General features: G+C 40.4%; 2 protein-coding genes across 4 annotated transcripts; one reads left to right on the top strand and one right to left on the bottom strand.

Moving 5' to 3' along the window:
* Nucleotides 1-7,840: 7,840 nt before the first annotated feature.
* Nucleotides 7,841-10,281, top strand: LOC126620047 (uncharacterized). Of its 3 annotated transcripts, XM_050288507.1 has the most exons (3): nt 7,841-8,030; nt 8,161-8,272; nt 8,608-10,281. In XM_050288507.1, exon 3 carries the CDS (start codon nt 8,731-8,733, stop codon nt 9,313-9,315), a length of 585 nt encoding a protein of 194 aa, XP_050144464.1. In that variant the 5' UTR covers nt 7,841-8,030; nt 8,161-8,272; nt 8,608-8,730; the 3' UTR covers nt 9,316-10,281. The 3 variants fall into 3 exon arrangements, with proteins under 3 accessions (XP_050144464.1, XP_050144466.1, XP_050144465.1); XM_050288509.1 differs by lacking the exon at nt 8,161-8,272 and having other exon boundaries at nt 8,708-10,281; XM_050288508.1 differs by lacking the exon at nt 8,161-8,272.
* A 343-nt stretch (nt 10,282-10,624) lies between these two features.
* LOC126620046 (glutamate dehydrogenase 2-like) lies at nt 10,625-14,737 on the bottom strand. The gene is made up of 9 exons (XM_050288506.1): nt 14,468-14,737; nt 14,236-14,349; nt 12,197-12,418; nt 12,008-12,082; nt 11,781-11,897; nt 11,434-11,684; nt 11,224-11,299; nt 11,050-11,136; nt 10,625-10,965 (listed from the first exon to the last, which is right to left on the bottom strand). The coding sequence occupies exons 1-9, from the start codon at nt 14,573-14,575 to the stop codon at nt 10,780-10,782; spliced, it is 1,236 nt and encodes a 411-aa protein (XP_050144463.1). The 5' UTR covers nt 14,576-14,737; the 3' UTR covers nt 10,625-10,779.
* Between the last annotated feature and the right edge of the window lie 7,016 nt (nt 14,738-21,753).

Here is a 21,753-nt window from a genome sequence, read left to right as displayed (position 1 = left end):
ATGGTTTGTTATTGTTATGCCTCGGCCCCCAAGAGAGTGCTCGGGCGATATCAGAAGTTCATGAAGGGGTATGCGGAGCTCACCAGTCTGGACGGAAAATGCGATGGCTACTCCGACAACACGGCTATTTTTGGCCGAGAATACTGAAAGATTGTATCGAGTTTGCACGAGGATGTGTGCAGTGCCAAATCCATGGGCCTATACAAAGGGCCCCGGCCGAATCATTACATTCGGTCATTAAGCCGTGGCCGTTTAGAGGATGGGCCATGGACGTAATCGGCAAAATCACGCCGACTTCTGGAGCTGTTAAGCATGCATGGATAATAGTCGCCACTGATTACTTTACTAAGTGGGTCGAAGCAAAATCATATGCCGAGTTAACATCTAAGGAAGTTTGCGATTTCGTGGAGGAACACATTGTGACCCGGTTCGGTGTGCCAGAAACGATCATAACCGATAATGGAACAATCTTCACAGCCGAAAGGTTTAAGGACTACACGACCAATTTGAAAATTCGGCTGGAACAGTCCACACCGTATTATCCACAGGCGAATAGGCAGGCCGAGGTAAGTAATAAAGTGTTGATCGGTATCCTCGAAAAAATAATAAAAGAAAGGCCTGGAATGTGGCATTTGAAGTTGAACGAGGCATTATGGGCATACCGGACGTCGCCCCGGTCGGCGACTGTGACAACCCCATACGCATTAACTTACGGACACGATGCAATGCTACCAGTCGAGTTGAGTATAAATTCGTTGCGATTAATTGAACAAAGTAGTTTGTTTAGCGCTGAATATAGTCAGTCCATGAGACAGGAATTAGAAGATTTGGAAGAAGCGCGACTTGACGCTTATAACTTACTAGTGGTGAAAAAACAGATTGCCGAGCGAGCCTATAATCAAAAGGTGCGACAGAAAACATTCGGCGAGGGTGAGTTAGTGTGGCAAACGGTGTTGCCCGTAGGAATCAAAGATCCTAGGTTCGGCAAGTGGTCGCCGAATTGGGAAGGGCCGTTTATTGTGCATAAAGTATACGGAAAAGGGGCGTATCATCTTAAAGACCGAACCGGCGCGGTCCACAGATTACCGATTAATGGGAAGTTTTTGAAGAAATATTATCCGGTCACATGGGAAATGCGGGAATAGTAAACCAGTCCATTAAAATTGATAAAGCATTTACAAAATAAGTAGGTCGGTTGGTTTACATTCAAATACATTTAAGGAGAAGAGGGAAGAAGAGTGCTGAGCAGGGCCTTCAACTCCAACCACCGCACGTCGGCCATGATAACTTCAGCTTGCCGGTTCTTCTTGTCCAGCTTTAACCGCTCGACCCGCTTTGTTGCAGCCACGTATTCAATAAGGCGATCATTTCCGCCCGATTCAAAGTCTCTAGCAAGCTCAGAAGCAATGGTCGACCGACGTTTTGCCAGTTCGGCCATCTGACGATCGAGCTCTGCTAGTACTTCTCCTTTTGCCCTCAGATCATCGATTTTCGGGCGGAGAGTGTCTTGAACGGCCGTGGCAGTCTGTAGATCCTGTTCGGCCTTTAGAGCAGTCTGGAAGACACTAAATGTCTCCCGAACCCGCTCCAAGGCAGACGACGCCTGAACGATGGCATCTCCACTTAGGCGACCGTCGGCCCCAAGATCGTTCAGACATATGCCAAGCTGATCAAGACCATTGCACTCTAGCACTTGAGACGCGGAGAGCGACAGAACTTCCCGCAGCTGGGTTAAAGCGTTTGGATCGACAGCTTCAGTTGGAGCGGCCGAAGGGCCGGACTCTGCAGTTGTGCTGGAGAGGAGGGCTTTGAATTCGACCTCCCACGAAACCTACATGTACAAACAAGGTTAGGCTTAAAGAAAGTCATGACAAGAATAGCAAGATGGTTTCGTTTTTTTAACCTGCCGAGAGGAGACCTCGGCCATGTCCCCAGGATCGTTGCTCGAACCTAAAGAACTCAATGGCCGAGCCCAGTGTCTTAGATTGCTTCTCAATTCACGCGGCCGATGGAGGTTATCTACGTTTGATGGCCACTGAGGCGGCCAAGAAATATAAATAACGCCCTTCGGCGCGTAGAATTGACGGTGAAAAGAATGTAACGGCACCTGACATTTAGTATTGTCTTCGTTTAGAATTCTAGAGCAGAAAAACAATCAAGGAAAGACGGTAGAAGATACTTACGAAGGCCGAGGTAACCTCCTGTGGAGGGATATGGAAGCCCTGGTCTTGAGGATGAACGGGCGATTCCGCCGTCGCCTCGGGTTCCTCGAGTGGACGTTTGCCACGGTCGGCTGCAGATGGGCCGACCGGAACAGCCGTTTCGAAGGGGGCAGGAACATCCTGATCCTGGGAAGGAGCGAGGGGTTCGCCGTCGGCTCCTCGACTGGGGGCTTGCCACGATCAGCCGTGGAGGGACCGGTTTGAACCACCATCTCTGACCTTGGGGGAGGTTGCCGACGAGAGTGAGGGCGATCTGCCAGCGGGACCTCGTCGCTCCCCTCACTCTCTTCCAGGATGAAGACCGAGGGTTTTGGATTTTCAGGGGCTGCTCCCTTGGTCGAAGAGACCACCTTTTTCGGAATAGGTGCCTCCTCGACGGGGGGAGGCACAACTGGTGTACCAGCCCCAGAGACAGGTCGCGGTCGAACTGTCTCTGCGGCCGGGGCGGGTTGTTTCTCGACCAAGGGTTGAACCACGGCGGGAGAAGGGGAAACACTGGGAGTTGTCGCCCTTGTAGTTTGACTGGAGATGACATGGATCTCCCGTGCGCCCTTCTTTGCCAGTTGTTTTACCCGCTTGGCAGGCGGCGGAGGCTCGACGGCCGGCTCGGCCTCTCGGCGAGGTCGTTTGGTTGGCACGGCCCGAACAGCAGTTTTAACCCTTTTAACCAGGGCCAATTTTTTCTCGACCGTGGCCGCGGCAACAGCTTCCGTCTTTCTCGAATGCCGATTCCCTGAGAAGATAAGAACAATTCAGTAAGGCAAATCAATATGCAAGGTTGGAAGGAACCGGCGATAAATGAAAATTACCTTGAGTTTGGGGAGCCGAGGCCCTCTTAGGACGGTCACCAAAGAGTTTGTTTAGCACCTCTTCGACCGGAGCACCAAAGAACTCCTGAGTGTAATTTTCCCACCATTCACCGAAGGTGTCAGTGCAATGGGTTTCGGGGGTGGTCGGTCGAAGATGAAATTTTTGACAACGCTCTTGGAACTCCCTCACAGCCGTGTTACATTCCGTCTCCGAGGAACGGGGCTCACGTCCTCGGCTTAGGAGTGTTCGGGAGGAGAGAAGGGGGACGGGGCAGCCCTGAAGATAGCCGAGTTGTCGGGCAAGGAAGTTCGGATGATATACTTCCCAACCCGACCGTTTCCCATCACAGCCGAGAGGGAGGTCACGAACAAGCACAAACGACCCCCAGGTCTGACGAAGATCGGCTTCTTCCTCTGCGCCCCATGTAGAGGTAGGCAGCTTGATGGAGGAAGGATAGTCTCGACGACGACATATCAGGAACTCGTCGTTGGAGAAGTCGTCGAGAGCGAAGAGGTACCGAAATACCTCTTCGGCTTGATGGGGGGGTATCGGTCGAGAGGCCAACTGAGGTCCAAGCGCCTCCGTTGATGAGAAGTCAGCTATGGCCGGCCGAAGAGAGACGAAGTACACTTGTAACCAGAGCTGGAAGACCCAGAGGGGACCATTCTGGTGTGGGTCGACCTTGTGGAGGGTTGTTTCGGCTAGGCAGCGGAAGAGTTGGGCGAGAATGTTGGAACTCAGTGCCAGGACGTGACCACTAGCCAGGGCTTCGGCTACCGTCATGTTCTCGACCAAACACTTGTTGGACTTGGTACAACAAATATATTTGTTGTACCAATAAAAGAGGAAGGTTTCATGCTCTCCTTCTCGCAGGTCCTCTTTTCCTCGGCCTGCGAAGTGAAGGTAGAGGGTGTTGTAATTACAGAAGTTCTTGTGGAGCTTCTGAATGTCTTCCTTCGACGGGATGTGACCGTCATGGTTCAAGGTCTCGAAGGCTCGACGGTCGAAAAGCGTCTTCAGATCGATATTCGACGGGTGCCTAGAGAGAGTCGCGTCGACGGGGATCCCGGTTGCCGAAGTCCCCAGAATGGCGGTGATATCCAGGACGGTGGGACCAATGGGACCAAGGGGAAGAGCCATTGTGTTGGTGGCCGAACACCAGAAGCACAGAGCGGCTAAGAGAAGCTCCTTGTCGAGGGCGACATCCATGGACGAGAGGAGGATGGCGTCATAGATGCCGAGGGCCTTCCATTGATCGCCGAAGAGCCGTTCCATTCGAACGACCCAGGCTGCCCAGGTTGTGGTCGTCGAAGGCCAGGAGCCCTGGGGTTTCGCCGCGTCCCATCGCGACCATTCAAACCCTTGAAACAAGGGTGTTAGGCAGTGCTCCTGGAGAAGGCCGGTGATGGTCGGCGGTATTGCAGCCTTGAAGAGAGGACCCAGGATCTGGTGCTGAGTGCTCATGTCGTTTTCAAACCATATAGTCTTGATCGAGCTCCGATCAAGAATCTTCTGATGCTGGTCACATTCCTTGGAAAGCTTGGAGATGAAGGACGCCATTATGAGAAAGAATCACGGCGTAAAAGGATTTTCTGGGTTGGGGGTTTGAAGACGAAGACTTGGAATAAAGGAGTGCACTAGAGAGCAATGGCAAGGGATTTCAGAAAATTTTGGAAGCGTAAAGTACAGATGAGAGAATTTCGGTATTTATAGAGTTGTGGAGGGAAGAGCAATCGTTCGAAATTCAAAACAAAGGACAAAATCGACCGGAGGAATCGTTGATCATGATGAACATTTGGGAAATGCGGTTGAGAAGACCGACGGTTGTAGGTTTTGGGGGCGCACGATCGCGTGTGACGGCGAAGTTAATGACGAAAGACGGTTCGACGCCTGCACGATGACAGGTGGGCTCACGGACTGAGGTAGTGGCTCGCGGATTGAGATAGTGGTCATAATGGCAAGACGGTTCGGGCAGGCGCATGCTTCAGACGTTATTATTGGGGATTGGCCATGTTAGAGGATGCCACGTGGTGAGTGGTTTAGCAGGATCAAGATCGTGCGATCGTGTTCAATAAATGCGCCTTGGAACTCGGGTATTAGGATTCTGAGTGATAGATTCGCTTCTTCAAGGCCGAAACTCGGCCGAAGGTTTCAGGCCGAGGACCTCAGAAGCGAGGGGGCAATGTTTGGGCCCAAAATAACAGTTTGGGCCGAGGGAGGAATCACTCTTGGCCCGGGAAGCCGTACGGCGAAAGGGTCATGAAGCGTTCAACTCATGGGCTTCCAAGCCTAGGTCGGTTAAATCAGAATGCAAGTCGAGTCCTAATACAATAGGGACTCTCGACGAGATCAGTAAACTAGAAGGCGAATCCGGCTCAGTTAAGGACTAGATTTGTAGTCCTAGCAGAGATAGGGCTGATCGAGGTAATGTTAATCCGGAGAAGGGAACCTAGTTCGAATAGGATTGGAATTCGGACTCGGTGTTCTGCTACTATAAATACAAGACATTCAGCAACGGAAAACCCCCCACAAAATCAATACAAAATTGCCCTGCGCAAACTCTCACAACTTGTGATTTTTCTTTTTCCTTTTTCGCTGACACATCTTCCGTTGGCATCAACATCACTGTGGAAGCAACCGGTGATATCTTAAGTCGGCATAGATAGCTCTGTCACCGTAGAGTCAGTCAGTCTCGCAGTACCTTCCGTTGGCATCAACAGCACTGCGGCGAGAACGATTGATTACCTATCCAAGTCTCGGTCGAGAAGGGTTTCTAAATCCTTATTGGTCGAGGTCATCTCATCAGCCTTCTCGGCGAAGTGAGGTGTTACAGTTATTACATTCGGCACATTGAAAGCCGAATTTGATATTGAACTTCGTAAGAATAGTAACCTTGTCTTCAGGTTCGAGAGCCCAAGAGGCCGAGACGTGTTCCTTTCTCGGCCGCAATCGCAAGACGCAGAAGTCAGTAGCGCGACCCAACGCAACATCAACAAATTTACTCCTCGGCCGAGCTCGGCCGACGAGTTGGCACGCCCCGCATTCACCGAAGGACGTAGTTAGTTCATTAATTACTCGGCCTGCGCGCCACGTAGGCTTTGTAGTTTCTAGGGTCAACAGCATCTTAGTGTTCACATAATATTTTGCACTCGTAAAGTGGGAAAGCATAGACAAGAGTTGGTTGACGATACCCCAAAATTTTGAAGCGTATACAGCTGGAATTAATTTATTTTTGGATCAAGTAGTTGCAAATGGTGTTGGTCCTGATAAGTTTAGATGTCCTTGCAAAAGATGTTGTAATCGATATACTTTTGTTAGAAACACTATTGTTGAACATCTCATATTGTATGATATGGATAAAGATTATAAAAACGCTTTATGGCAACATCATGGCGAGCAAAACATTGGAGAACAAAATGTGGCAATTGGAGAAGAAGAAACAGGTGATAAGGTGATTGGCATGCATGATTTTCTTAATGATGTATTTGTCCAACCATTAATAGAAGAAGGTGTTGGGCCGTCTACTAAACCCCTTATTGGGGAAGGGCGTCCAGAAGAGGTGGAGACTTTTTCTAGGTTGCTTGAAGAGGTAGATCAAGATTTGTGGCCAGGTTGTAAGGAGTTTAAGAAATTGGAAGCAGTTGTAAGACTCTATCAGATCAAGTGTTTAGCAGGAATGCCAAACAAGATCTTCACCACTTTACTGGAGTTAATTAAAAGAATGTTGCCTGAAGGGGATTGTTTGCCTGAATCCTATTACAATGCATGTTTATGGATAATATTTTGGGTCAGTATGGTCTTGTCCTTGATGATACCCGTTAGCTGATGGATAATATTCCTCAGGGGAAGGTTTCATTTTGCAATCGGGAGGCCAATAATGTTGCACATCGCTTGGCAAGGTATAGCATGACTATAATCAATTGTTTGATGTGGTTTGAGGAACCAACGGATTTGATTTTAGATTCTCCATTTGAGGATAGTAATTCCATTTTGTAATCTGGTGCGAAATGCTCTTTTTCCTTTAGACCGGTTTAAATTCCCGGCACGGTTTTTATCGAGGCCCTTAACATGCACCCCAGTCTTTGTATTGTACGTATTCCCTCATTATTGATGAATATCGTACTCTTCTTAAATAATTAACTCTAATATATCTTTAAATAAATAAAAATTGAAAAATAAAAGAAAATGCAAGACTTGAACATTCATCATTTCTTTCAAAGGAAAATTAATGAAAATAGCTTGAAAACTTTAAGTTTTAATTGTAAGGACAAAATAAAGGGTAAAGTAAATAGTACTAGGTTTAACTTTTTAAAAATGTGGTTTTTCGTTAAAGTGAACAGTACCACAGGTTTTATGTCAAAACTCCCTTCTTTCAAACCACACATGTCCTTAAACTCATGACATCCCTTTCATAATATCTCTTCCTACTAACCCCAAATCTGCCACCCCGATTTTTTCTAGATTCCCACCCTTTATTTTCACCGAATTCCATATCTATAGCCCAAATTAGAGACCTCGGATCAAACCGCTCTTCTTCCTTATGTTCTGTGAAAGCCGCAGACCTCACCCCAAGTCTCTTTCTCCTCCATCTAGCAAACACTTGTTCCTTCTTCCAACCTTTCTGTCGATTGTAGCCCAAATCTTTCCCAGTCTCTTTCCGCCGCATACATCACACCCTACCCACTATTATATTTATTATTATGAACATTTTTATTAAATAGTAGGTAGGGAAATAAGACAACGGGTGGTAATATTACCCCTCAGAAAATAGAAAGGCTTATTTACACTTCGTCCATGCATTGATTTAACCGCAAGTCTTTGATTCAGTGAAGCCGAAAATATCCATTTCGACCTTCAATTTGCAATCCTTTTACGAATCATACCCTCGCTTTTAAGTTTCAACCGTTAAGAAAGAAACCATTCACCGTTTCTACACGAATTTCCCGTATCAGTTGCATGCTTTGAAGAAAGAAACTGTTCACACTCCAACACTACCAGGTATATATATAGTTCTTGAAATTTCAAATGTGTTTGCTTATTGGGCAGGCGTTACTTTGGTTCTTTGAATTTCCTTTTTTGGTCGAATGTTTCTTTCTCCATCATTGTCTAATATTAGACTGCTTTCCAGGTTTTCTTGGGTTTTTAAAGGGAAAATTAAGAAAAACCCCTCCAAAAACTTGAAAACAGCAATAAAAGTCGAGGGCTTGAAGCAGAAACAACAAAAGAATCGAGGGCAATAAGTAGGATTTATGGCTAAACAGTTTTTATTTTTGGGAGCATACTGCTAAAAGCCCCATTTTTTATCATGAAAATTAGTTTCTTGGGTTGATAAAAGGTTGATATATATTTTGCTTTGTTGATTTTAAAAGTATGGAGGTTCTCCAAGCTTAGATATTTGGTTCGAAATGTTTGCAATTTTTTAATGGTTAATGAGTAGTTTCGATGGGATCTGAGTTTGGTTTTTTTAGTGCTTTTCTTCTTGTTGTACAAGCAATCTTGTGCATTGTGCGCTTTGTAGCTTTTATTGTTCGACCACAGCAAATGCGTGCATTTTTAATGATTACTCTTGTTTTAGGCTTTGGAGCATTTCATTCCATTGGGTTGGGAGTTGGAATGGGGATCATAGAGGCGGTTTAACATTTGGAATCATTGAAAATAACTGATTCGCTTAATAGTTGTCATTTTGAGGAAATTGCCCATGGAGTGCTCTTTCCAGACCAAGTTGCCCAAGTTCAACAGGGAGATAATCTCTGCTGTTCGTGATTTCCCCCCGGGGAGTGGACATTTTGCTCAGTTAAACTATTTGAGGCCTGCTCTGCTTACTTCTGTGAGTGTACCAACAGAAAGTCTGGCTAGTGGGGATAAAAATGGTGATGGGCATGCAGTCGAAAAAATGATGAGCTCAAGTGGTCAAGTGGATAAAACTGACTTGTCCAATAGCAAGGATGTGGGTACTGAGGGGACAATTGAATCAGTAACAGCCGTAGAACATGAAGTATCTGAATTCTCGAGGAATCTACATCAGTTAAACAACCTGAGACCTGTTGAAGAGGCAGCTTCTGTTGGTAATGCTGAGCATTTGATTACCCGGGATAATAATGGTGATGGAAAAGGGGTTGAAAATCTGACTGTTTCGACTGATCATGTGGATGAGACTGGCTTGATAAACAGTAAGGCTGTTGGTACCATGGAGATAAATGAATCTGTGACTGCCTTAAAGCATGAAATACCTGATTTCCCGAAGAATCTGCATGAGCTAAACGATTTTGAGACCTGTCAATGAGGCAGCTTCTGTTGGTACTGCTGAGAAGGTGGATCAGACTGTCCTGATGACTGGTATGGCTTCTGGTACTGTGGAGACAGATGATTTTTTAACTACCATACCGAATGAAATACATAGTTTGTTGAAGAGCCCAGGTCAGCTTGGTGTGGCTAATCCAAAGGAAGATATAGAGACTGTTCTGTCCAATAGAAATCTTTGTTCGCCGCCTGATGGGTCCATTTCTGTTTCTAATGGAAATGATCTTGAGATAACTGCAGCCAATGAATTTTCTCGAAAAGTAGTATCAGCTATTCGCAACTTCCCTCATCTCTGTGGACCAAAAGCTGCACTGAAGGTGAGGAATTTTGGTCAAGAAAGTTCACGACTTCCATCATCATCGAACTCAGTGAAGACTAATGTGAAACCAACAGGAGAGAAATGCTTAGATAAATCTTATTCTCGTAAGCAATTGCATGAAGAACGGAAAAAGGGTCTCCAAGCAGCAAAAACATGATGTGAAGCAAACATGAGAGGAATGCATAGATAAATCATATTCTCATAAACAATTGCATGAAGATTTTGAAAGTTCAGAAGCTCCGTCGAATAGGAGAAATGTGTTGGGATTGATGGCTGCTTCAAATTGTCCATGGAGGAAGGGAAAGGGGTCTCCAAGCAGCAAGCCTATACCAGATGGTCGTATTAGTGACAAAAGCGAAAGAAACTTGATTTTAGATGTCACCTAGAAAGATCTAACTGCATTCAGTACAGATAAGGTGGATAAATTTCAGAATCATTCATCAACAAATCGCAGTTCAAGTTTGTATTGTGTTTGTGTTTCGGCTTAGAAGTTTAACCCTCATATTTTGGCAGCTGCCCTGTTTCCCAGAAAACTTGGAACAACGATTTATTCGAGAATGACGATTAATTTTGAAGAGTAATCGTTTCTTTGTTCTTCGACAGTGAATTAATCCTACACCTCTGCATACAGCATTGATATCTAGCATGAAATTGGCTCAATTTTGCACATATCATCATTATACACATGCTTTCTTTTTCTTTTTTGAGTTTATTGCAATTTTAACTTCGGAGTTGTACCGGAAAAGATTTTGGTGCCTTGAACGGCTGAGCCGTTGCATTCAACGCAAACAATGATTCACAAGGCACTCAAATTCTTAAAACCTGAATTCAGTAAACCAGGGTTATAGGTGTTCCTGCTGCTAAGGCTAGTGACGGTAGCTGAAGCCGAAGCTAAAGCTTGCTGAGCTTATGGACACACTTCACATGTGAAGCTAATAAGAAACTGTGTTAAAAGCACAAAAGAATACTAATGTAAATGAACTGAAGTACTTTTATTTCTATCTTAGGTTGGTTTCTCCTGTTTGCTCGAGTATCCGGTTTTTCGATTCCCATTACATTGCATGACTGATGTCAAGAAGAAGCATTTGATGGGCACAAAAGGAGAAAATTAAAATGAAAAGACTTCATTCATGCTTCCCAACCCCTCAAGAGTGTAGCACGTGCGACTCGGTTCACCCCGAGAGTGAAAGCTCCCATTCGCAAACTGCAGTCATGAGTTTGACACAATGCCTTGATGTCAAGGAAGGCCTTGTGCATGTACTTTTTAAGCTCACAGTTAACCTTGTCTTCTTCCCACATAAATCCTTGAATATTCTGCAGACAATATACAGGAGGATTTCAAGCCATATTGATTTAGATAATAGGCATATACAACACACCGCAATAGATTCTTGTTACCTGAACCCATTCGAAGTAGCTCACTGTCACACCGCCAGCATTTGCATATATGTCAGGGAGAATAACAACTCCCTTACTGGACAAAATCTGCAGCAGAGGGGTTTTATACCTAAGTAGGAGATTTCAGCAACCCGTATGCTTATTAAGTTGAGAAAATGCAGTTGTCCTTGTTACCTCGTCTGCTTCTGGGTCAGTTGGATGATTTGCAGCTTCTATTATGAATTTTGCCTTCACATCAGCTGCATTTTCCCTTAAATATAAATTTGAATACATCACCATCAAACGGTAGGAAAGAAAAGGAAAACATATAAACAATTTTGACACAAAATTTCCAAGAAAGTCCGGTTATGATGTTCTCAATGAATAAAGAAGCAGAGTACATACTTGTTAATAACTCCTCCTAAGGCACATGGAATCAGAACATCACATTCATGAACAAGCAAATCATTTGGGTCCATAGCATCTCCACCTTGGAATTCCTTCAAACTTCCATTGCTATCTTTGTGCTTCAGAAGATCTGGGATATTGATTCCAGCAGGGTTTTTAATTGCACCTGTGATGTCACTAACAGCAATGACATGACCCCCTCTATCATGGATCAACTTGGCTGCCCATGAGCCCACATTTCCGAAACCCTAAAATGTATCAACAAAGTTAGAAGCAGACCACATATTCATGTCATCGCGCATATGGCCTTGGAAAATAAAATTTTATCATTATTTAGGACATACCTGTATAACAAACTTCATACCGGAAATTGACTTTCCGTATTCACCAAGTAAAGACTCGGTTGCAAAAACCACCCCAAGTCCAGTCGCAGACTCCCTTCCAAGTGAACCCCCAAGATCCTGAATTGGAAACACAACGAATATAAGAAATAAAATTCTTTAGAATCAAGATGATTTGATTCTATCCAGTGACCATAATTATAACCTGTCTGTGGATGTGCGGTACTTACAATCGGTTTTCCTGTCACAACAGCAGGTGAATGCCCATGAAACTTTGAGTACTCGTCAAGAATCCAAGCCATTGTCTGTCAATTTAAAGAATTAAGCATGTGTAGTTTACACCAAAGACAACAATATATTTATCATTTTCGACCAACAAAGACCGTACTCTCAATTTACTTTGAAAGGAAACAGGATACCTGGGAATTAGTTCCCATGTCAGGGGCAGGAACATCCCTGTGAATTCCAATGAGATCATGGATCTTCTGAGTAAAAACACGAGTTAAACGTTCTAACTCACTGACACTCAAGTCCCTCGGGTTGCAGCCAATCCCACCCTTAGCTCCACCATAAGGAATGTTTACTACAGCTGTCTTCCATGTCATTAGCTGGGCTAGAGCATTCACTTCATCTGGGTCAACCTTGCACAATTGAATATTTGCTACTTCAGTATTCGATGCATATTAAGATAGCTTAAATGCATAAATTACAAGAGGATTCACAGGTAGGACCGTAAGAGTAGTCTATACGTGAAACCCAATTAAGATTTATGTGAGGGAATTCTCATAAAACGTAATGCACGAGACAATCCTTAGTTATTCGAGAAACCTCTTGTATTATTTAAAGAGAGAGGATCCTCGCTGGATCCTCTTTGTGAGGATCCCAGGGATCCTCCAAACACATCCGTTCATTGTACATTGTGCGGCCAGTTTTCGTCAGGTACTGTTTATATTCAATTTTAAATAAAAAATTTACAATGATTTCTGACCTCACGATGTATGATGAACGGATGTGATTTGAGGATCCCCGGGATACTCACAAAGAGGATCCGGCGAGGATCCTCTCGCTTATTTAAAAACACAAGAATAAAGGAAACATGTAGTAAGGCATAGAACTGCTGCAGGACAAATGTAGTTCATTGAACGGTAATCTGTATGCATGAAGAATTAACTGTGCAGAAAAATCAATGGTAAATAATTCCACTATGTGTTTTAAGGTCAGTTGAATACTTTTCTGAAAATAAAACTGTTATGGTGCTCGACATTTGTGGGTTTGTGGTCATACATAGAAAACCATTAAACATATATGTTTCGAATTCTTATTGCAGTTACTGCTAACAGCAGCACCTTCTTTGTTTGGTGCCCAAGTAGAATTTTATTAACATCGATAGAAGTAGTACTTGTTAAGGACATTTTTACATCTAATCACTCCATTGACTCGCTAGCAATATTGAACATACCAGTTACAAGTACTACGAACAACATGGGTTGCTATAACAAGTGGAACTCACCATGGGGCACAGTCTAGGTAATATATCCCGCACTTGCTATCTCAATCCGGTTTCCCCTTCCAATTGTTGCATAGTCCTAAAAGGTTCTATAAATTTATGGTGTGGGCCAACTCAAAGGGAAACAGATAATCTACGGTTACACGATACAACGATAAGTGTGCTGAAAAAGAAAATACAGAACAGAAGAAACTTTACTTATCAACAAGATGACAACCAAAGACGTCCACAATGATCTCACAATCATGCGCAAATCACAATTGATGTTTGGGCTTTATATTATACAAACAATCAATGCTGTTTCATAAGGCGTTTATAACCAGTCAATCATTGGACATAAAAACAATGCTACGTAACACAATTGTTGTTTCTCAAGCAGTTTAAAGACATTTTCCTGAAATAGAAACCAATAGTAGTTTGGAGAACATACTATTTGCTCGTTAGAAAAAGATCAATTTTGGCAAAAACCAATCAAACACAGACAGAAGTAGCATTACCCATGTATCTCCCCTTCACAGGTTTTCTAATTAATGAAGAAAGAATCTGACCTCATTTCTAAGAAAACCCTCTTTGTTAAATCAAATGTCTTGAAGCAAACAGATATACTCATCATAAACAGAAACACGGGTTTGGCAGACGAACTGTGAAATTGAGGCAAACTATGACAGTGGAACCGCGAATCCAATTTACATTTTCCCCAATGATTGAGGGCATGTAGCCATCAAAGTTGAGTGAATTATAAATATAACCAAAAGATCAAAACCAGATGAATGAAAATAATCTGCAATAAAAACCATAAATTGGAATCCTAACATCAACAGATTAAGTCTCAGTGAATCTCTGAACTTTTCGATTAGGCCAGAAACCAAAACCCCAAATCAACAAACTTGGAGGGATACGCATGGAAAATAACAACATTAACATAAAATGAAAGAAGAAGGAAATATAAACCTCAGGATGGTAACGGATTCCCCCTTTCATTGGGCCACGGGCATTGTCATGCTGGATTCTGAATCCAACATAGGATACCAGAGTGCCATCATCCTTCGGAATAGTACACTCAACCTGCAAATCAAACACCATAAAAACCCAAAAAAAAAAAAAAAATTATGAACAAAATAAGGGGAAAAAGAAAAAAGAAAGAAGAATTTATGGAATGAGCAAGCAAATGGAAATTATTTACTTTGATTTCTCTGAAGGGAATCAAAAGGCTTTTCTCAAGCTTGGAATCCAGCCCAAGAATGCGAGCTGCATGTCGAAAGTTGCGGTTGGTGGCTGCAAGAGCATTCATGGCTGCCTCTCTCTGCCTCTGCTGAAATCAATGAAACAGTAAAACCCCACAACCTGAAAGCAAGCAAGGACTGAGGAACAACGGGACAAAGATGGTGAGATGGGTCAGTCAGATTCAGTCAAGAAAAAGTAGCTAGAAATTTATTGGAAAAGAAATGTAGGTGAAAAGTCTATCAATTTTTATGGAAATAAGTATATAAAAATAAATAAACGTTGTCCTTTTTTATTTGACTTATAGGGCCCTGACACTACAGTGCATGAGATGCATTGGTGTGACAGTGACAGCAAAGTTTCTTCAAAATTGACTACGGTTGTAGCGAGCATGTCTCGGTACCGCGTTTTAGAAGTATTTTTTTTTACTTGTTGGTAAAAGGTTTTAAGTTTAATTCTTTTCAAAAGTAAATTTAAATCACATTTTTACTAATCTTAATTTAAATAATATTATTTGCTAAAAATATATATATATATATATATATATATATATATATTTAAAATAAGTATATACATGGTAAATATTTAAGATACCGAATATTCCGGAGCACCGAGAAATTTTTTATAAACCTGAAAAAGTGTAAATCTATGACTATGGTGCTTAATTAAAATGAACTAGATCAGTAGACAAATAAATGGGAGTCAACAATGGGCAGTGAGTGAGTGAATCCTTTTACTTTAATTAATCAAGATCATGGTATAAAATATCGATAATATCGGAAATATCGGTAATCCAAAAACATGAAAATTTCTATGGAAATATCGGGATATTATCGATATCAATAAAAATTGAATAAAAATCACAGAAATTGTAAGAAAAACTTGGAAATTTTTATTGAAAATTTGGAGAATGTTTATTTAGTCAATTATCTATTAGTTTATCAAAACAATTAGAAGGAAATGCATTACATGATGGATTTAACTGATTTAAGTTGATTATACAGCGAGCTGGCAAACACTGTGAGTGTAGAAAATATGTAGTAATTAATGATAAAAAGATTAAACACACCATAATCATTTATATATAATGATTTACTACAATATTTTACACTTTATACATTGCATAGTAAGATACATGAGTGATTTAGTATCACATAAAGTTCCTATGTGGTTCAAAATTTTCACTATCTTCATCGTCTCTATGTGTAGAGTAAGTTTATTGTGAGTATTCATCAAATGATAAATCCCCAAAATAGTTTTGCATATAATTGTTAACATGCCACTCATATAAATATAAATATTTTAGCATATCATCACTAAAACATAAGTGGTATATGGTGGTTATGGTGTTGGAGGAGAAAAATGGGAGGGGTTCAAAACCCCTTTGTGTTTTTTTTTCCTCCCTTTTTTCCCTTTTTTTTCTTCTTTTTCTTTTTTTTTCCTTCCTTTACATTGATATTTTCGATCCCTTTTTTCCCTTTTTTTTCTTCTTTTTCTTTTTTTTTCCTTCCTTTACATCAATATTTTCGATATTTTAGCGATATTTTCACAAAAAATTGCTGAAGTGTGAGTGAAATTATCGTCGATATTGTCGATATTTGTACGATATGTACATGGATATGTTCCGAAATATCTGTGATTCGAAAAAACCGAAATATCCTCGATATTATCGATATTTCAGACTATGATCAAGATCAATAAAGAATAAGAGGGTCTACATTTTACAACCATAGGCTCATAATTAGAGCATTTTTCTTCTTTTTCTTTTTTTTTTCCTTCCTTTACATTGATATTTTCGATCCCTTTTTTCCCTTTTTTTTCTTCTTTTTCTTTTTTTTTCCTTCCTTTACATCAATATTTTCGATATTTTAGCGATATTTTCACAAAATATTGCTGAAGTGTGAGTGAAATTATTGTCGATATTGTCGATATTTGTACGATATGTACATGGATATGTTCCGAAATATCTGTGATTCGAAAAAACCGAAATATCCTCGATATTATCGATATTTCAGACTATGATCAAGATCAATAAAGAATAAGAGGGTCTACATTTTACAACCATAGGCTCATAATTAGAGCATCTAAATGGAGAAATGCAAATTTTGAGTTGTAAAACTCATATTTATGTCTCACTTTATATTTTCGTAAGATGTAAATATGAGTTCTACCCTAATAAGAAAGATATAAATTTGGAATATCATTTATTTTTCTCTACCGAACCCACCTCCAAAAGATGTAAATGAAAAGGATGCAAATATACATTTTTATTTACATATTCTGGAGAAGTTAAATAATTTACATTCCACCATTAAAGAATTTTCTAGATAATTTATGCATCATCATTATCAAATACAGATATATAAATTAAGGTCATCTGCCAAGTCATAAAAACAATTTTGTTTATTTTATTACTCAAACAAAACCAAGTGAGCATTTGCAAGATGCTTAATTTACAAAATGACCTTCCTAGAGATCACATATGTTAGAAAGCTTTCTAGGAGTATGTTCATGGGTAGTGAAGGCATCAACAGCCATGTTGGCGAGAAACTTGCCTACCATTGAGGGTTATTCCTGTTGTTTTTTCTCAATCAAACGCAAAGGTGCTCATTGCTCACCCAAACACACAACCCTCAAGAATATTGGCAGCCACCGCACACAACCCAAGACTGGATTTTGTACTCACACAAAACACAAAAAAGATTAGAAGTTTAGGATTTTGTTGGATCACCACGACAATCCTTGGTGTCTCAATATTGTTGATAATGAGATGATGGTCTTTTGGGACACACCAAAATCAATCAAAGATGGTTGGAGAGTGGATTTAGTCTTTTGTTGAGGAGGGATGCACTGGAAGATTTGCCTGAATCCAACCTCGTCTATTTGATGTTGGAAAATTTTCTCGCTTTGAGGGAGTTGAATGCATAGAAGATTTTCTTGATTGTGTTGAAGTTGAGAAGCAATTCTTAGAGGAGATAACTACACAAAAGAAGATGGTCAAGTTAGCTACTTACCATTTAACGCGAAATCATGCTTTTTGGTGGGATCGGTTACAGAAGACGTGGAAGTAGAAGGAAAGTTTCCAATCCGAATGTGGCATGGATGAAGTGACTTATTCTAAATACATGGTTTCTGTTTGACTATGATTTGTAATTATTAAAAGGGTAATGTTAGGAAGATTAAATTTGGAGGCTAAATTTGCAAACTAAATTATGTGTCATCAATAGAAATGAGCACGTTTATCAAAATAAACCAATTATCAACTTCCATGTCTTTGAGTTTTCAAAATTTAGTCTACAAATTAAGTTATCTTTGACAAAAGTAAGCCAGAAACTGGGTTATTTTAAATGCAATACAATTTAGAAAAAAAAATGAAATGGCGTTTAATTATGAAAGCTAAATTATTTCTGGATATCATCTATGATTCAGAAGAATGTTGCACGCACTATCTTCTCCTTCACTTTGGTTTTGTCCCACTAAATTTTTCGAGCAAAGATTTAAAGAGGCAACTATATTATTGTATGGTGGACATCCAAAAGAGAGTATGATAAATGCATGACTTGGTGAATGACCACCATATCATACTAACTTCAACCTTTCAGTTCCTTGTAACTTATGTAAAGATGAAATTAACAGGTTAGACCATCTCTAAAAAAATAATATCAAAAAGTCCACATCAGTAATAACAGTAAAAAAAGACAGCATTAGTGTTTTCAAACTGAAATTCCAATTCGTATGTGGCATGACATGGAATGGCAACTGAGGGAGTTGTTGTCAAATTTGACAGCAACCTCAAATCTATTTTTAGTGGGTAATACATTTACAAAAAGATCAATGTGCTACATAAACCTTCAAATTTAAATACATCGAGATGGTTTTAGAATGCAAAGTTTTTTTCTTTGTCATATCATTTTTCTCAATAATTTTTATTAGTTTTATAACAATGTAATTTTGTAGTTTTGAATTATAATATGGGTAATTGTGACATCCCACATCGTCGAGGGGAGTGATCCTTAAATGTATATTCATATCCCTACCTAGCACGAGGTCTTTTGGGAGCTCACTGGCTTCGAGTTCTATCGGAACTCCGAAGTTAAGCGAGAAAGTGGCCAAAGCACTCCCATGATGGGTGACCCACTGGGAAGTTGCTTGTGAGTTCCCAAAAACAAAACTGTGAGGGAATGGTAAGCCCAAAGCGAACAATATCGTGCTACGGTGGTGGAGCGGGCCCAGGAAGTGGTCCGCCCCAGGCCGAGATGTGACAAATGGTATCAGAGCCAATCCTTGGCCGGAAGTGTGCTGACGAGGACATCAGGCCCTTAAGGGGGGTGGATTGTAACATCCCACATCGCCCAAGGGAGTGATCCTTAAATATATATTCTCATCCCTACCTAACACAAGGCCTTTTGAGAGCTCACTGACTTCGAGTTCTATTGGAACTCCGAAGTTAAGCGAGAAGATGGCCAAAGCACTCCCATGATGGGTGACCCACTAGAAAGTTGCTCGTGAGTTCCCAAAAACAAAACCGTGAGGGAATGGTAAGCCCAAAGCGGACAATATCGTGCTACGGTGATGGAGTGGGTCGGGATGTGACAGTAATGCTAGAGAGACTAAATTTTGTGAACAAAATGACATGAAAGTTAATGATTGAATTATTATCTAAATGTCAATTAACGTGCTTATTTCTTATTGATAACACATAATTTAGTTTGCAAATTTAGAATACAAATTTAGCCTACCTAATACTACTCTTTATCATATTATTAATAACTTTTTGAGATTTTTTTTTTTTTTTTTGTGGTTTTTTGATACTACCTAGTCAACATACACAACTTAACCCACCAGTGCTATCATTTGTTAGAGGGGGAAAAAAAAAAGATATTGACCCATGTTAACGTTCAAAAAAGGCCAACAAAAACCAGTATGGTCAACCCTTTGTGGGCTTAGGATATAAAGCTAGATTATGTATAAAAGAATTTAGGGAAATTGCCAAAAAAAAAAAGACTCATTTTCTTAACCTTAGCACCGAAATAAGACAAACTGAATATGCATAGAGTATGCATACACCATGCACAACAATAGGATAGAAATATGATTTTTTTTTACACCTTGAAATGATCAAATTGTCCTTTAATATAAATGGGTTATCCAGAAATTTCAACCTCGTTTCTCATTTTGTAAAGAAAGAAACAAGAGGAGAAAGTGAGAGATGGAGACAGATGAGGATATTCTGCTTGAAGTGGTGGTAGTGCTGCTACTGGTATGAGGATTGCTATAAGAATTACTCCACAACAACAACAACCTCTGCATCAATTCTTCAGTGATGTGGGGGGAGTGGTTGCTCTCTCTCTTTCTCTCCCTCCCTCCATCCGTATTCGGATCTTCACAACAATAACAACAACCCATCCCTTTCCCTCCGTATTCGGATCTTCACAACAACAACAACAACAACCCATCTTTACTTTTTTCAACTCCCCTCCATTAATTGGATCTTCATAACAACAATCCATCTTCTCTTTTATGGATATTTTTTTTGTTTGGAAAAAATAAATTATTACCCAATTTGTGTCTCTCTCTCTCCCGATCGATTCTATTACTTTTCTTAGCGCTTCCTATTGATACAATGGGTCATTTTTTTAGAACTCAAGGGTCATGGCAAAGATCGGAGCTTTCAATTTTTTAATTTGGGATTTTTGTTTTTAATGTGAAAAATTAGAGTTTTTGATGCAATATTTGGATCGTGTCTCAGTTTTGTTGTTGACGTGTATCATGCAATTAACGGCGTTGGGTGATATATGGGAGCCTAGATTCTGGAAATCTCTTAAATATTTGTAGTTTAGATATGTAGTTTACAAATCTTTGACCAAAACTTAGATGTTAGAAATCCCATTAAAAATCATCTCTTTCCAGTAATATGAACAGGACATGCTCATAGATATGAGTCAACCCAAAAACTCAGAGCTCACAACTTTCTCTTTGAAATAAAAAAAATGACATCATCACCTATGAGCTTTTACATTTTATATGTGGGCATTTATGTCATTTCGCTTTTGTGCATGGTCGGTTTGTCCTATTTCAATCTTAAGATTAAGAAAATTTGTCATTTTTTTGCAATTTCCCAAGAATTTAAGTAGTTCACCTCTAAAAAATAAGTTATGTCCACTATAGTGATCAGATATATATTTAATGTGGCTTACTAGAGCATTTGACAACAGTGAAATGAAATTTTCCTCTTGTGGATCCAGTTGCTTATGAGGGGTACTCATATAAACCTTGAGTGAGCTCCTTAACTTTTAATTATCTACGGTCGTATTATTTAATGTGTGAACATGTGGATGTGGCCTATAATCTATTCCTCCATTATCTACTTGACATGCGGAGAGGAAGTTACATTTACACAGAGCACATCTAAATTATTTACTGTTGACATGTAACGAGCGTAGTGGTCGTTAGAGAGTGGTCGAAGATCACTTTACTTGAGCGCTAGGTCTAATAGTATTATGTCCCTTCATAGACTTCTATTCATGTTGATGTCTAACACGTGGCTCTAAGTTAACTCCTGGACAGACATGTCTATGGAGATTTGCGCCATAAAGTTGTCTAGTCCGCTAACTAGCTTGAGCGGTTGGAAAGTACTTAAAGTTATGTGGTAGTCTTTTTTTGTCGGTAGACAATCCAGAGCTATGAGTGGTCATTTGATGATAGTCGTCTTTCATTCCCGTAGTGTTGTTTTGTCGTCAGGATTCTTTGGGCTGGATTGCAAGCCAAATGTCTTATCCTTTAATGGGCTCTCTCGAGGCCCATCCATTTGGCTAAAAAGAAACTATGTATTATTTAGATAATGCTAGGGAGACCAAAGTTTTAAACCAAATTTACAAAACAAAATAATGTGTCACCAATAGAAAATAAGCACATTAATCAACATTTAAGTAGTAATCCAATCATCAGCATCCACAACATTTGGTTTAGAAATTTGGTCTCGCTATGTTATTATTTTAAGGGTAATGTTAGGGAGGCCAAATTTGTAAACCAAATGATGTGGTGGTTGATGATTGAATATTACTTAAGTGTTGATTAATGTGCTTATGTTCTATTGGTTACACATTATTTGATTTGTAAATTTAATTTAAAATTTTGGTCTTTCTAGTTTTATCCTTATTTTAAATATTCTAAAAGGACTATGCGTTAACAACCCATTCAACATGCAACAACTTTAATAAAAACCCTTGTAATTTATTTGCCTATTTT

This window comes from Malus sylvestris, chromosome 4, assembly GCF_916048215.2.
Source record: "Malus sylvestris chromosome 4, drMalSylv7.2, whole genome shotgun sequence".
NCBI lineage: Eukaryota > Viridiplantae > Streptophyta > Magnoliopsida > Rosales > Rosaceae > Malus > Malus sylvestris.
Note: the sequence above shows the minus strand (reverse complement) of the source record. Positions and strands in the feature narration are given on the sequence as shown.

Bases quoted from the DNA above. Each gene is read 5' to 3' on its own strand.
- LOC126620047 (XM_050288509.1), top strand. From the start codon at position 8,731: ATGGAGTGCTCTTTCCAGACCAAGTTGCCCAAGTTCAACAGGGAGATA.
- LOC126620046 (XM_050288506.1), bottom strand. From the start codon at position 14,575: ATGAATGCTCTTGCAGCCACCAACCGCAACTTTCGACATGCAGCTCGC. The intron at 12,083-12,196 runs GTATCCTGTTTC...TTAAATTGACAG, and splicing joins ACATGGGAACTAATTCCCAG to ACAATGGCTTGGATTCTTGA. The intron at 11,300-11,433 runs GTATGTACTCTG...TTTATATTTAAG, and splicing joins TTAGGAGGAGTTATTAACAA to GGAAAATGCAGCTGATGTGA.